The sequence below is a fragment of the Halichondria panicea genome, chromosome 5 (genome assembly GCF_963675165.1).
Source record: "Halichondria panicea chromosome 5, odHalPani1.1, whole genome shotgun sequence".
NCBI classification, from domain to species: Eukaryota; Metazoa; Porifera; class Demospongiae; order Suberitida; family Halichondriidae; genus Halichondria; species Halichondria panicea.
The window spans coordinates 3940814-3952571 of record NC_087381.1 but is presented as its reverse complement, the minus strand read 5'-3'; the positions used below and the strand labels follow the sequence as shown (position 1 = coordinate 3952571).

General features: G+C 40.7%; 2 protein-coding genes across 4 annotated transcripts; one reads left to right on the top strand and one right to left on the bottom strand.

The window, feature by feature from the left end:
* Positions 1-1619: 1619 nt before the first annotated feature.
* Positions 1620-2870, bottom strand: LOC135336723 (uncharacterized). The gene is made up of 3 exons (XM_064532575.1): positions 2734-2870; positions 2445-2659; positions 1620-2174 (listed from the first exon to the last, which is right to left on the bottom strand). The coding sequence occupies exons 1-3, from the start codon at positions 2774-2776 to the stop codon at positions 1620-1622; spliced, it is 813 nt and encodes a 270-aa protein (XP_064388645.1). The 5' UTR covers positions 2777-2870.
* Positions 2871-2917: 47 nt separating this feature from the next.
* LOC135336724 (uncharacterized) lies at positions 2918-8533 on the top strand. Of its 3 annotated transcripts, none has more exons than XM_064532578.1 (6): positions 2918-3148; positions 3197-3408; positions 3462-3533; positions 3614-4071; positions 5116-5174; positions 5811-8533. In XM_064532578.1, the coding sequence occupies exons 1-4, from the start codon at positions 2960-2962 to the stop codon at positions 3798-3800; spliced, it is 660 nt and encodes a 219-aa protein (XP_064388648.1). In that variant the 5' UTR covers positions 2918-2959; the 3' UTR covers positions 3801-4071; positions 5116-5174; positions 5811-8533. The 3 variants fall into 3 exon arrangements, with proteins under 3 accessions (XP_064388648.1, XP_064388649.1, XP_064388646.1); XM_064532579.1 differs by having other exon boundaries at positions 5116-5189; positions 8240-8533; XM_064532576.1 differs by having other exon boundaries at positions 5116-5189.
* The last annotated feature ends 3225 nt before the right edge of the window (positions 8534-11758 follow it).

Sequence of the window (11758 nt, the reverse complement as noted above, 5' to 3'; positions counted from 1 at the left end):
AACAACAGGTGATTTGAACTTCTTTAAAAGATATCCAACTACCTCTGCAATCAATGAGAATGAATAATTATGGGAGTCAATTGTATAGTTTATACCTGAGCGTAAGTGTCTAGAGTTGGTTCTTTGCTTCACAAACTCTCCAGCACTACACCAGAACTGGTGTGTAGGCCACTTCTCTCCAATACCCATCAGGAGGATAAACTCAACTAGGCTATTCACCTCGTCTTCACTCCATTTGGTATTTGTAGATTTTAAGTTCACAATCTCGTATAAGTATATACCAAACATTCTTCTAAGGGACACTGCCTTTGGGGAATGAAACAATTCTCAAAATGTAGCATTGTAAAATTTAAGAATAAGATTCGGTGAACGCTTTTTCTTGTGCTGCCGTTTCAAAAAGTTGTTTAATTTTCGACGGAGTTTCCCTTTTTCTTAGCAACGCTAGTAAGTGTATGCAAGTTAGTCTGTAGTCGCCTCCCCACTTAGTTTCTTTAGAGTTCAGACGCTAGTAAGTGTTCTTCCAATTTGTTTGGTAGCTCATCTATTATATTATGCATTATGCAAGTGACCTTTGAGGTCGTGTAAAGGTTCACAATCTAGAATGTGGTAGTTTTCAATATTTAAGCTTTCAAGGGACTCGGTTGGGTTGGTTAGAAGCAATGATGGTACTCTTTGCACACCTTTCAAGTTATTTTTCAGTGACGTTGCTAGTGCCTTTTTTGTTGTCTCTTGTCTTTAGTTCCTTGCCACTCAAATGGCTTGATATGATATATCCTGCCTGTTTTCCACATTCTCCTCCTAAATTTGAAGTGAGTATTATAATAAGAATTTTAGACACACATTGCTCCCCGTGAAAAATATATGTAAGCTGATCAAATGGTACACATCTATGGTGGTAAGTAGTAAATACATTGTAGTATCTTACCTCCTGTTCCTGTAAGTCTGCCAATGACCTTACTTCGCCAATGACCTTACTTCGCCAATGACCTTACTTACTTCTGCAGTGTGCAAAGTCATGTGCAAAGTCAGTAAACCTGGAAGCTTTGCTTTGCAGTTACCCATTGTATGCTTCTTTTTTTGGTGCGCTGGTACCTTTTCCAATTATCAGTTGTAAATGTCTGTAAATAGTCACATTTTTTATCACGATTTTTCTATTTCATTAGTGCGGCGTCGAGTAAAGGTCTGTGCTCATAGCTATTAAATATACAATTGCTGCTAATATGTGACAGGCTCTAGGAAAACCGGACTTTTCGCGCAGATAGATAAGGCGTTACTAGAGATCACTCCCTAGCGTTTTGCGATCCGAAGTTATCGCCTCGTCAGATCTTGGTTACTTACATTTCAAAAAATAGCCTCTAGAAAACGTCATTGAAATTGGGTTTCCGCCTACGTTTGCATGCGTGATAACGTCATTAAATTCCGCCTACGTTCGTATGCGTGAGCATGCGCAATAATTAGTAGGCCATGTGCTGAAATCCATTTTATTTTATGAGAGAACTGACTGCTAAGAGAAAGACTTCTTGGTCCCCTACGAAGAGACTCTCAAGAAATAACTTCAGGTAAGGATAATCTTCGGTGTCTAGAGCGTTAGAACTTACCTGTCTACTACTCGCAGGTTATTATTCTGTCAATGTGTGGGTATGAGGGTAACACAGATGTCTAGCTGGGAGAAGAGTGAAGAGTCCAGAGTACAGCTCCTCTTGTTGTGACCAAGTTGGCCACACTGTCCACATGCAGCGTCTGGGCCTCTTGGCAGGGGGTGGATGGCTGGGAGAGCTGGGAGAGGAGGGACCTGATGGCTGTCGACTGTCTGGCCGTGGAGCAGATGGCTCTGGACACGTAATGTCTTGATCAGCGACAGGGCAGAACTCTCGGATCTTATCAGAGGTACCACTGCCGCTGAAGTGACAGACCCTTGGGTACAATCTCTGAAGGCGCATCTCATCCTCCTTCAGAATGTTGTGCTCCTTCCCCACAGAGTCGCTGTGCTTCTTGGTGGCAACAACACCTGGCTTACTGGACATCACATGGAAATGATGAGTGACCTTGATCTCTGGGAGTTTCCTAAAGATTGGTGCAAAGAAACTTGCCCAGTCGTACATCGGAACCACAACTCCACCGTTGCTATCCACTACAAGCTGGGCTTTGTTGCAAGTGGCCGACCCCTCCACAACCTGTAAGTAAGTTTAACAACAGTGTACAGTCAACCTGTAAGTGGTACAAGTGTGTTGTACAGTTTACTGGCTTACTAATTAACTGCAATGTGTACAATTGGCTATGTTTTTGGGAGCCTATTTGGGAGCCTATCTACACGTAGGTGCTATAAAAATAGCTCTTTGTACGATTTAACGCTTGATTGAAATTTCTTTATCAGAAATATAGCTAAAGCTTGTGTAGCTACCTATAATCTGATTTTTATTTACAAACCTCAGCGATGGACAAACCTCAGCGATGCTTCCGATTTCTGTCCTTCGGTACAGTCTCTTGACGAGCCCAAAGCACCAGTCCGGAGAAAATTTGGTGTGTCCAACTACCAGAAATGAGAGAGTGATGTGAGAGTGGCGGTTGGTCATCGAGCGCCATAGCAGGTACTGAACCATGGTGTTGTTTTTGTTCTGTCCAGAACAATTATCGGAATGCAAATACACTGTCTTCTCACCTGTAAATAGGATAATTTATTTTAGTTTGTGTCCCTTCATCACATAATTATTGGATGTGTGTATTGAATCTCACCTAGGCCATGATGCTCAAGCCTTGCCACAGTTTCCCGCCTCATCACAGAGGAAGTTTACTTGGCGGGGAATTGCCTCACAGCACACCCCGAACAAAGAGCACTTCCGAGGTACTAAGAAGTAAATGGGACCTGGTTGCATGGTTGCAGGGGATTGCAGGGGATTGCTGGGATAGTGTACCTGTGAAACCATAAAAAACAAAGTCATTTTTAGAGTTTTACTCGGATATGACAGACAGAGAAATTAGGAAAGAGGGTGATAGTTTGTTTGATTTCAAGTTTCTTCAGTGTACTGGAGGAAAAAGCAAACACTTGATGCTTCCCTCAGTTTCTCCTGGATTCAAGTGGACAGCTTCTGCCGTGGCAGGGAAAAATGCCAAAACACCCATCTACATTTTGGCCAGAGAAGAGTTGATGGTAGGCTATGTACACAGTTTGCTCTCTTATTCCCATGTATAATTATAGTGTGTATCACTTGACTCCTCAAGTGAAGATTCTGAGGAAGAAGATGACATATTTCTGGATAAAGCTAGCACCAGTAAAGTCAAGGCCAGTAAGGACAAGGCTAGTAAGGACAAGGCCAGTAAGGATGATGATACTTCTCAAAATGTACGGAAGGAGGTCATTTTGATTGACTGTTCTCCAAGTACACACCAAGAAGAGCCCAGCTTTTACAGGTATTCACTTAACCTGCGTATACGCACGTTTGACGTCACTCATTGTTACACAGTGATTATGTTGGCCTACTTGGAGACCAAGAGAATAAAGAATGTCTGAGTCCAACACCACCACCTATGTCACAGTGTGTTTAAAACATTTCAATTTCAAATCCACAAATTATATAAACGTATGATTATTTACCGTTCTGTTCTTTGTTCATAGCAATGATGAGGAAGGAGGCTTAGGAGGAATCACCGTTTCTTGCTTACTTCAAAAACATAGATCTGGTTGTCTCCCAAGCGAACGAGAAGAGAAGTGTTTGATAGTTGTGCGTCGACGACATGTTTGGTCTGATACACTGCACCAGTTCAAGTGTGGTATTGACCTACACTGGGGGTCCAATGCGTGAATTTCTCTATCTTTTGATGTCTGCTATAGCTACAGGATCATTATTTCAGGGTGAAGACACTCGAAAAGTACCTATACACAGTGTGATGGAATTGGAGAAGGGTACCTTTGTCTGTATAGGTTCAATGTTTGCTGTCTCCCTTCTTTACGGAGGACCAAGTCCTTGTTTTTTGGCTCCACCTGTTGCTGACTACCTAACCTATGGTATTCAAAAGGTCAAGGTCGAACCCTGTGACATTCCTGACCGTGAAATAAGAGAGAAAATCCTGAATGTGAGTAAAATTGGAGCAATACATAATTGCTCTCTAATTATGCCTCAGTGCACGTGTGTGTGTGCTCTGGAGCGTATACAAAGGACGTATACAAAGGAGGGCCACCAAATTATACTCACCAAGTTAAAGCTTCTCCCGCTCATGTATCACTTTGAACTGGCTGACATAATGTTAAGTCAATATCATTTCGTGCCAGTCAAATCTTAATACTCGTTCATCTGTAAAATCAGTCACGTCACTTTAATCCACTTTAATCGCCTTCCGAGGCCTGCCAGCCATTAATCGTCATACGAGTGTATTAAATCAAAAGTCAGAGTTTTTGTGGGCTCACCAACTTTAATACTGACAATCTCTGTTCATTTCACTTCTCCACTGTCCTTGTAGCAAATGCACAGCTATTCCTTTCCACAAGGCATTCTGACTTGTCTTCAGTTTGACCTTCAGTCATATTTCTTTGTCCTAACTCACTAATACACTAATACATGTATGCTGTGAAACCATAATTAGTATTATAACCTTTAGCTCTAATTAGCTAATTATCGCGACCTTTTAATGACATTCTTTGAACAATTCATCTTTTCTTTCTTTATAACCTCTTGTACTATACTGTAGTATGAGTGACAGGCAATTCTTGCAGGCACAGAGCAAACTATAAAAATAAAGGGGTGCTAGAAGCTGAGACTGTTAGTGTCATTGATGTAGCTTTATCACAGAGACAGGAGTGCCTGGGGTGCTTCTCACAGGGTTCTTGGAGAGCCTGGGGTGCTCCTATGTTCACACAGAGACAAGATCAGAGTGCACAAGATCAGAGTGCAGGAATCTTAGAATACTTGAGGTGCTTCTTATAGGGTCCTGACAACTTGGTACTTTGCTCTAGCTTTTGTGTTGAGGTTATAAAGAAAGAAAAGATGAATCTTGTCATTAAAAGGTCACGATAATTAGCAGCTAAGGTAATGATAAATACAGGAATATGTCCAATGTCCACCTTTGAACCTTGCATATAAAATATATAAAATATATAAAATACACGTTTTAATGGTTTAGGGGGAACAGACTGCAGTCGTGAACCATGTATCCTCTACTATCTGTGGGCTGTGGCACATGTAAGATAAAATTAGGTAATCTATAAAATATCATCTCATACAGTATACACAATAGCTAGCTGGTACATGGTATGGTATAGATACAGACCCTTCTTTTCCGCTATATGTCCATTAAGGTGCTTTTAGCACATGCTAATATTAATGCTATTATTGCTATTTCTTATAGGCGCTATTATTGCTATTTCATATCGTGTTGCTATTAGCCATGCTATTTCTTATAGGCGCTCGTGTTGCTATTAGCAAATAATAGCATGCTATTTCTTATAGGCGCTATTATTGCTATTTCATATCGTGTTGCTATTAGCCATGCTATTTCTTATAGGCGCTCGTGTTGCTATTAGCAAATAATAGCATGCTATTTCTTATAGGCGCTATTATTGCTATTATTGCTATTTCATACTGTGTTGCTAATAGCATGCTATTTCTTATAGGCGCTATTTTATATTGTGTCTTATAGGCGCTATTTTATATATTGTGTCTTTAATATAGGGGCTATTATTTGCTATTATTGCTAAAAGTTTTACTTTATCTTTTGATATGCTATTTCTTGTTTTATTATTATTATGATTGCTATTATTGCTAATTACATAACATAATGCTGCATGTGTATTATCATTGCTATCTGCTCCCCCATAGCTGAGACTGTTAACAGAAACAGAAATGAGAAATATGACTGAACCGTACGCGTGATGCATAAAATACATGATAACTGAAGTTTTACTGAGCTATAATATATAAGTAAGACGAATATTGTGCAAGTTAATCATCTGCCAGAGCAGTATCTGTGCCTAGTCATTTTCCTCGTGTGGAATTTAAACTGACCGAGCCTTCGATGAAAGCAGAAAGATGAGGATGTATTGACACGGGGTTCTCAGGTGTGCTTGTTACAATGGAACAAATCAACAAAAAACCTGAGAAGTATTTTGGCTCCCAACGATCCTTTGGCTTCCAAATTCTTCAAAGATGGAGATGGATAAAAACCACACGCCACACGCCCTGTCATACCCTAAATACCTCAATCTTTTACGTTCCTACCAAACGTAGTGTATAGGAAAATGTAAGCTTGAGTGGCCGATTCGCATATAAACATTTCGGTAAAGTTGACAATGACTCCACATGGTCTTACAACAGCGAAAAGTCCGGCAGTTCGGTCATAAAAACGATTGATATTTCCAGCTTTCTTACAACCCACCAGACAGGAAGAACTTGGAACAAGAGAAGTGGACTCCTCGCAATGTGTTGGGCAAAATTTTGACGGTATTTTACTCTTTCCTCCAAGCACTGGTGTTTCAGGACAACACTGGGTAATATTTAATACTCGAGTCTCATGATCCTGTCCAGCTTTAGCTTTAGTGTTTGGCAGTGAACGGCAGATCTTCTCAATGCCATCCAAAGAACAGTAACCTATGTACATGCATGCATGCGTAAAAATATTATACAGTCACTATAACTTCCAATAACTTAATTATCATGCTGTAACTTTATAATGCGACTAAGGTGAGTATAATTATACAGTGTTAGTGTTAGGGGGTAAGGGGTATATAGGTTAGGTATAGAAGCATGCATGGATGGTAAGTGTTAGGGTTAGGGTTAGGCGTATTATGGGGGTTGGTTATAGTATATATAGGTTAGGTATATAAGCATGCATGTGTTATGGGGATGGTAAGTGTTAGGGTTAGGGTTAGGCGTATTATGGGGGTTGGTTATAGGTAACGGTTAGGGGATAGTTGGGTAGGGTTAGCAAGTAAGTGTTAGGGTAAGTGTGGGGGATTTTAAGTAAGGGTTAGGGGGATGTTAAGTAATTGTTAGGGGGATGTTAAGTAAGGGTGGTTAGGAAGGTTAGGGTTACGGTAGGAAGAGGTAGGGGGTAATGGTTAGCACGTGTGATTAGGGTAAGGGGATAGTTAGGTAACTATAGGGTTAGGTATAGGTATATGGGTAAGGGTTAGGAGTTAGGGTAATGGCTAGCATCATGGTTTTTAGGTTAGGTAGTTTGGTTAGGAGTTAGGAAGGTAATGGGGGGAAATATCCTTTCTTGTCGCATTGATGGTGCACCCTCGAACTGGTTTTACTTGTTATGTCCGCCCACGCTTGTTTGCACAGTTTGTCTACGTCTTTTCGTTGGGACGGTCCAACATCTGTAGCGGATAAAAGATTACCACAGTCGTTGTGGTAATTAAACCATGCGTCTTCAACACATCTATCTGTCAGCTTCCAAGGTTTATCCTTGATGTTTCGACCAAAAAGGGTATGGTCTTTAGACATACCTCGGCTCTTGAACTATCTTGCATGTTTTTACATGGTATACATCATGCAAGTAATAATTATAGCATGTACAGGGTATCTATAATCATGCTAATAGCAATAACAGCGGTGTCTATAATGGTATAGCAGTGTCTATAATATAATTATAATGGTATATAAATCAAGAAATAGCAATAATAACAATAATAGCAGTGTCTGTAATGGCGGTGTCTATAATGGTATGAAATAGCACGGTGTCTGTAATGGTATATAAAAATTGATAATCAAGAAATAGCAATAATATATAGCGGTGTCTATAATGGCATATGAAATAGCAATAATGTCTGTAATGGTATATAAAAAGTAATAATCAAGAAATAGCGGTGTCTATAATAGTATATGAAATAGCAATAATAGTGGTGTCTATATAAATCAGCAGTGTGGTATAATTTTATAATAGCGGTGTCTAATAATAGCGGTGTCTATAATGGTAGCAATAATAGCGGTGTCTATAATGGTATATAAAATTAATCAAGAAATAGCAATAATAGCGGGTGTCGTTAAGAAATAGCAATATAAAATCAAGAAATAACAGTAATAGCGGTGTCTATAATAGCAGAGTGTCTGCATGTACATGTATAGTAAGTAGCGATATTACGCACTTTTTTGTGTAGAAAAGTAGGATAATAGCAAAAGTAGGATAATAGCATTAATAGCAGGGTGCTATTTAGGGGTTGCTATTATGCTAAAAGCCAATACTGCACCTAACTCATTTACTCCATAGTTTCATACTATCTCACTGTTGTTTCACCATTTCCCAGGCCGTACTGTACAAGTGAAAGCAATCCTTGAGATCTGCAACGTCTTGGTCTACACAAAGAGTCACTTTTCATTTCTGGATTCTTTACCCATGTTCCTGTGCATCATTACTGTGTGTGGCTTGTGCTACACTGAGTACATATTCAAATTTTGAGTGGAGTTCTACTGGGGCTATTGTAGCATTGTCCTTGGGACCGAGGCTATAGGACAAATCAGACTGCTCTGCCAAATTCTTTCACAATAATGATTGTTTTTTGTGCAATAAAACAATGTTTGCTGTATTAATTTCAATACTCTTACAACATGTTGGGATGCATGAGCACATTAATTTTAATATTCTTGAAGATTTAATTAAAGCCTCCTTCGGGAAGTGCGGCCTGCTAGTGCTTCTTGTGCATAATCCTCTGGAGCCGCCCCCACATCACAGACAAAAATTACATTTTTTTTTTTTTTTAATGCAAAAAGGTTTACAACAAATAGCGCTAGATAGCGCTAGGCTAATAAAACGTTGTCTACCTGGGAACGAACAGGCAGTAAAAAAGAAAAAAAAAGAAAAAAGAATGCATTGTGTAGGTGGTTTTTAAAAATGAGCGCCGAGACAATTTCATCAGGCAAGGCATTCCAATGTTTGATGACATCTATGAAATGTGAAAATTTGTGCGGGGTGAAGAGTTGGACTGAATTTGAACATGGTTGTGGGTGGGGAGTGAAGGTGGGAGGATTTTAAAGCAAAGCTTCAACTTTTGCATGCGTCTTCGGATAGACAGTGGCTTTAGGTCCAGTCTTGAGTTATAACTCTTCCCGCAAATTTTTCCAGTAGGATTTGAGTTGGTGGGGGTCCCCGCAGTAGTCTAGCTTCGGGAGTACAGTGGTTTTATATATCTTGTGGCGAAGGTGTTTTGGGGCGTCACGAAAGTTCCTATGTATTCTACCTAGCAGTTGTTTGGAAGACTTGGAGATGTGTGGGTAGACAACGATAAATTTGTGACTCCAAGGTAGGTGAGCCTTGGGCCGTTTTTTGATCGAGAGATTGGGAGGTACTGAGTTTTCTGATGGTTAGGGGTGAGACCGTGTCTTTGTATCCAGTTTGTAGCTTGGATCCCTGCGTTTATGTTGCTCGGTAAGATGTCGTCGGCATAAAGCATGAGGTGGCAGTCTCTCGAAAGCGAGAGTTTTGAAATGGAGTTCATGAATATGTTAGGGGTCCCAGAATGGACCCTTGAGGGACGCCTGAGGTCACAGGCACAGCGGATGATATTTGTTGGGATCTCAAGGTGAGATAGTCCCTGAACCAATTCAGTAGTGGTCCCTGGATTCCAAAGGAGTGGAGTGCTTTTATGAGTTGGTTGTGCGGTACCGAGTCGAAAGTTTCCTGACATCAAGAAATACCGCAGCAATTTGAGAGAGCATGGAGTGCCAGACTTTTAGGAGAGCTTCTTGAGTGGATGACCTGGGACGGAATCCAAACTGGATGTTTGAGAGCACGAGTGGAGTCATGGATAAAAATTGCAATACCTCCGCCATGGCGACTGCGAACGAGGGAGAAAGAGGGAATGAAAAGTTCACTGTCCACAATGGTATCGTCAAGCCAAGTTTCACACATGTTAGGTAGTTGTTGGGAACTCACTATGGGAAACAGATTTCTGCAGTTCGTATAGAGGATGTTTAGTTTAGTGAGTTTTGACTGGGTGTGGAGATCTGCATTGGTCTCATGCGCTTGCGAGACGGTGAGTGATGAGGTGTCTTGGGAGGGTGTCAGGAGAAATTGAAAACTCTTGGTCAGAGAGACCAATATACAGAAACCAGGTGGTACAGACGTCACAATAAATTCCCTTCTGGTTGGACTTGACAGGACCCGAGCAAGCTCCACAGGGGTACTTTCAGTTGGGGCCAGGGTTGAGCTCCGCCATCAGGAGGAAAGCGGATTTGCTTTTGGTAGATCCACTCGACAGAGATAGTTGATACACCGAATCGAGTAGTTTGATGGATGGAGGAGCATTGAGATGTGTCTAATTGAGTGGGGGGCCTCACCTGTGACTGATGCTGATCTTCAAGGGGGGAGGGGCTGAGACGAGACAATAGCGACACTAGGATGGAGAGATAGAAGAGTGTGAGTTTCATGATGTTGACAGTTTTTTCAGTTTGGGTGTAGGCAGCTGTCTGTTTGATTTGTCAATGCACCTATCAATGTGTTGCCCCACCCCACCCCCCCCGGGAGGGGTCGGGGACCATACCTCAGGTCAAATTCCCCATGATGGGGGAGGATTCTGTGTTCAAATTCCCCTATTACCCCCAGTCAACACGGGGTATATTCTCAGCTATAATAATAATAGTGCCATCAATAATCAGAATCTACAATCAGACAGTATAAACAATAACAATATAGACCCCTTTAGGTAGGTGAGTAATTTCGTTCTTTCACATTGCTTTTCTTCGGAGAGAACACCAGGATATAAATTTATTTCGGTATCACCACATTTACAGTGATTTACTCTGCTGACATAAGCATCTATAATGTTTTCTGTCAGTATGTCTTTATTGACAGTTTCATGAGGGTATAAAAGTGTTGGAATGACTTTTGATAAACTGCCGTTCTGTAGTTCCACCCTGTTGAGATAACTTGAGCCACTGGACCGTGTGATAACCATAGTAGCCATTTTATTCATGGTAATGTGCAGCGTACTTCGTCATGTGATGGACCCTCATCGGAAGCTCCGTCCACACGAATCGCATCAATCAATTTGTGCTGGTTAGTCTCTTCATTAAAAAAAGCACCACGTAATTCTTCTTTCTTCTCCAACATATGCAAATCACAGTATATGCAAATCACAGTAAGGGTTCTTTGGATGAATGCTTGTAGGAGCTTTAACGACCCCAACACATATTCACCAACAGTTTCTGTAGCAGAAAAATTGTAACTCGTTACTTGCAGTATTGATGTATATTTGTTAACAAAGTCAGTTCTGGTGCATCCATTCCAGTTACTGCATACTGTTTGAAAGTGGTCATCGTATCCAATCTAAATCCAGATGCATCATCACGATTAATCATCTTTTAGTTGTATGTAATGCAGCTGACCAATGAGAGTCTGGATTATACTTAAGACAAAACCCTTTTCGTGCCCGTCTAGTTGTGATCTTGGCAGAGGATAATCGCCTGTTGTTGCGTGCTGTACCATATGATATTTTGATACCAAAGAAATCCTGTAGGTGTTTAGGCTTTTTTTAAGTTTAGCATTTCCGTTGAAAGTCAACACTCCGGTCCTCCGCCAAGCGTCTGCCCCAACATTATGGTCCATAACATAACATACTTCTCCATAACTTCTCCAATATTAGGGAATTTTGTTAAGATGCTATTGATTTTTTTAGAAGTACAGTAGTCTTCGCTTGGCAATCAATTTAGCTCGATACCGTCGTAAGCGTTTTTTTTTAATCAACACCCTTGTAGCTTCTGTTACATCCCCGATTTGACGATTTGACAATGTACGTATTCTTCAGGATCGTCACTCCGTCACAACGTCT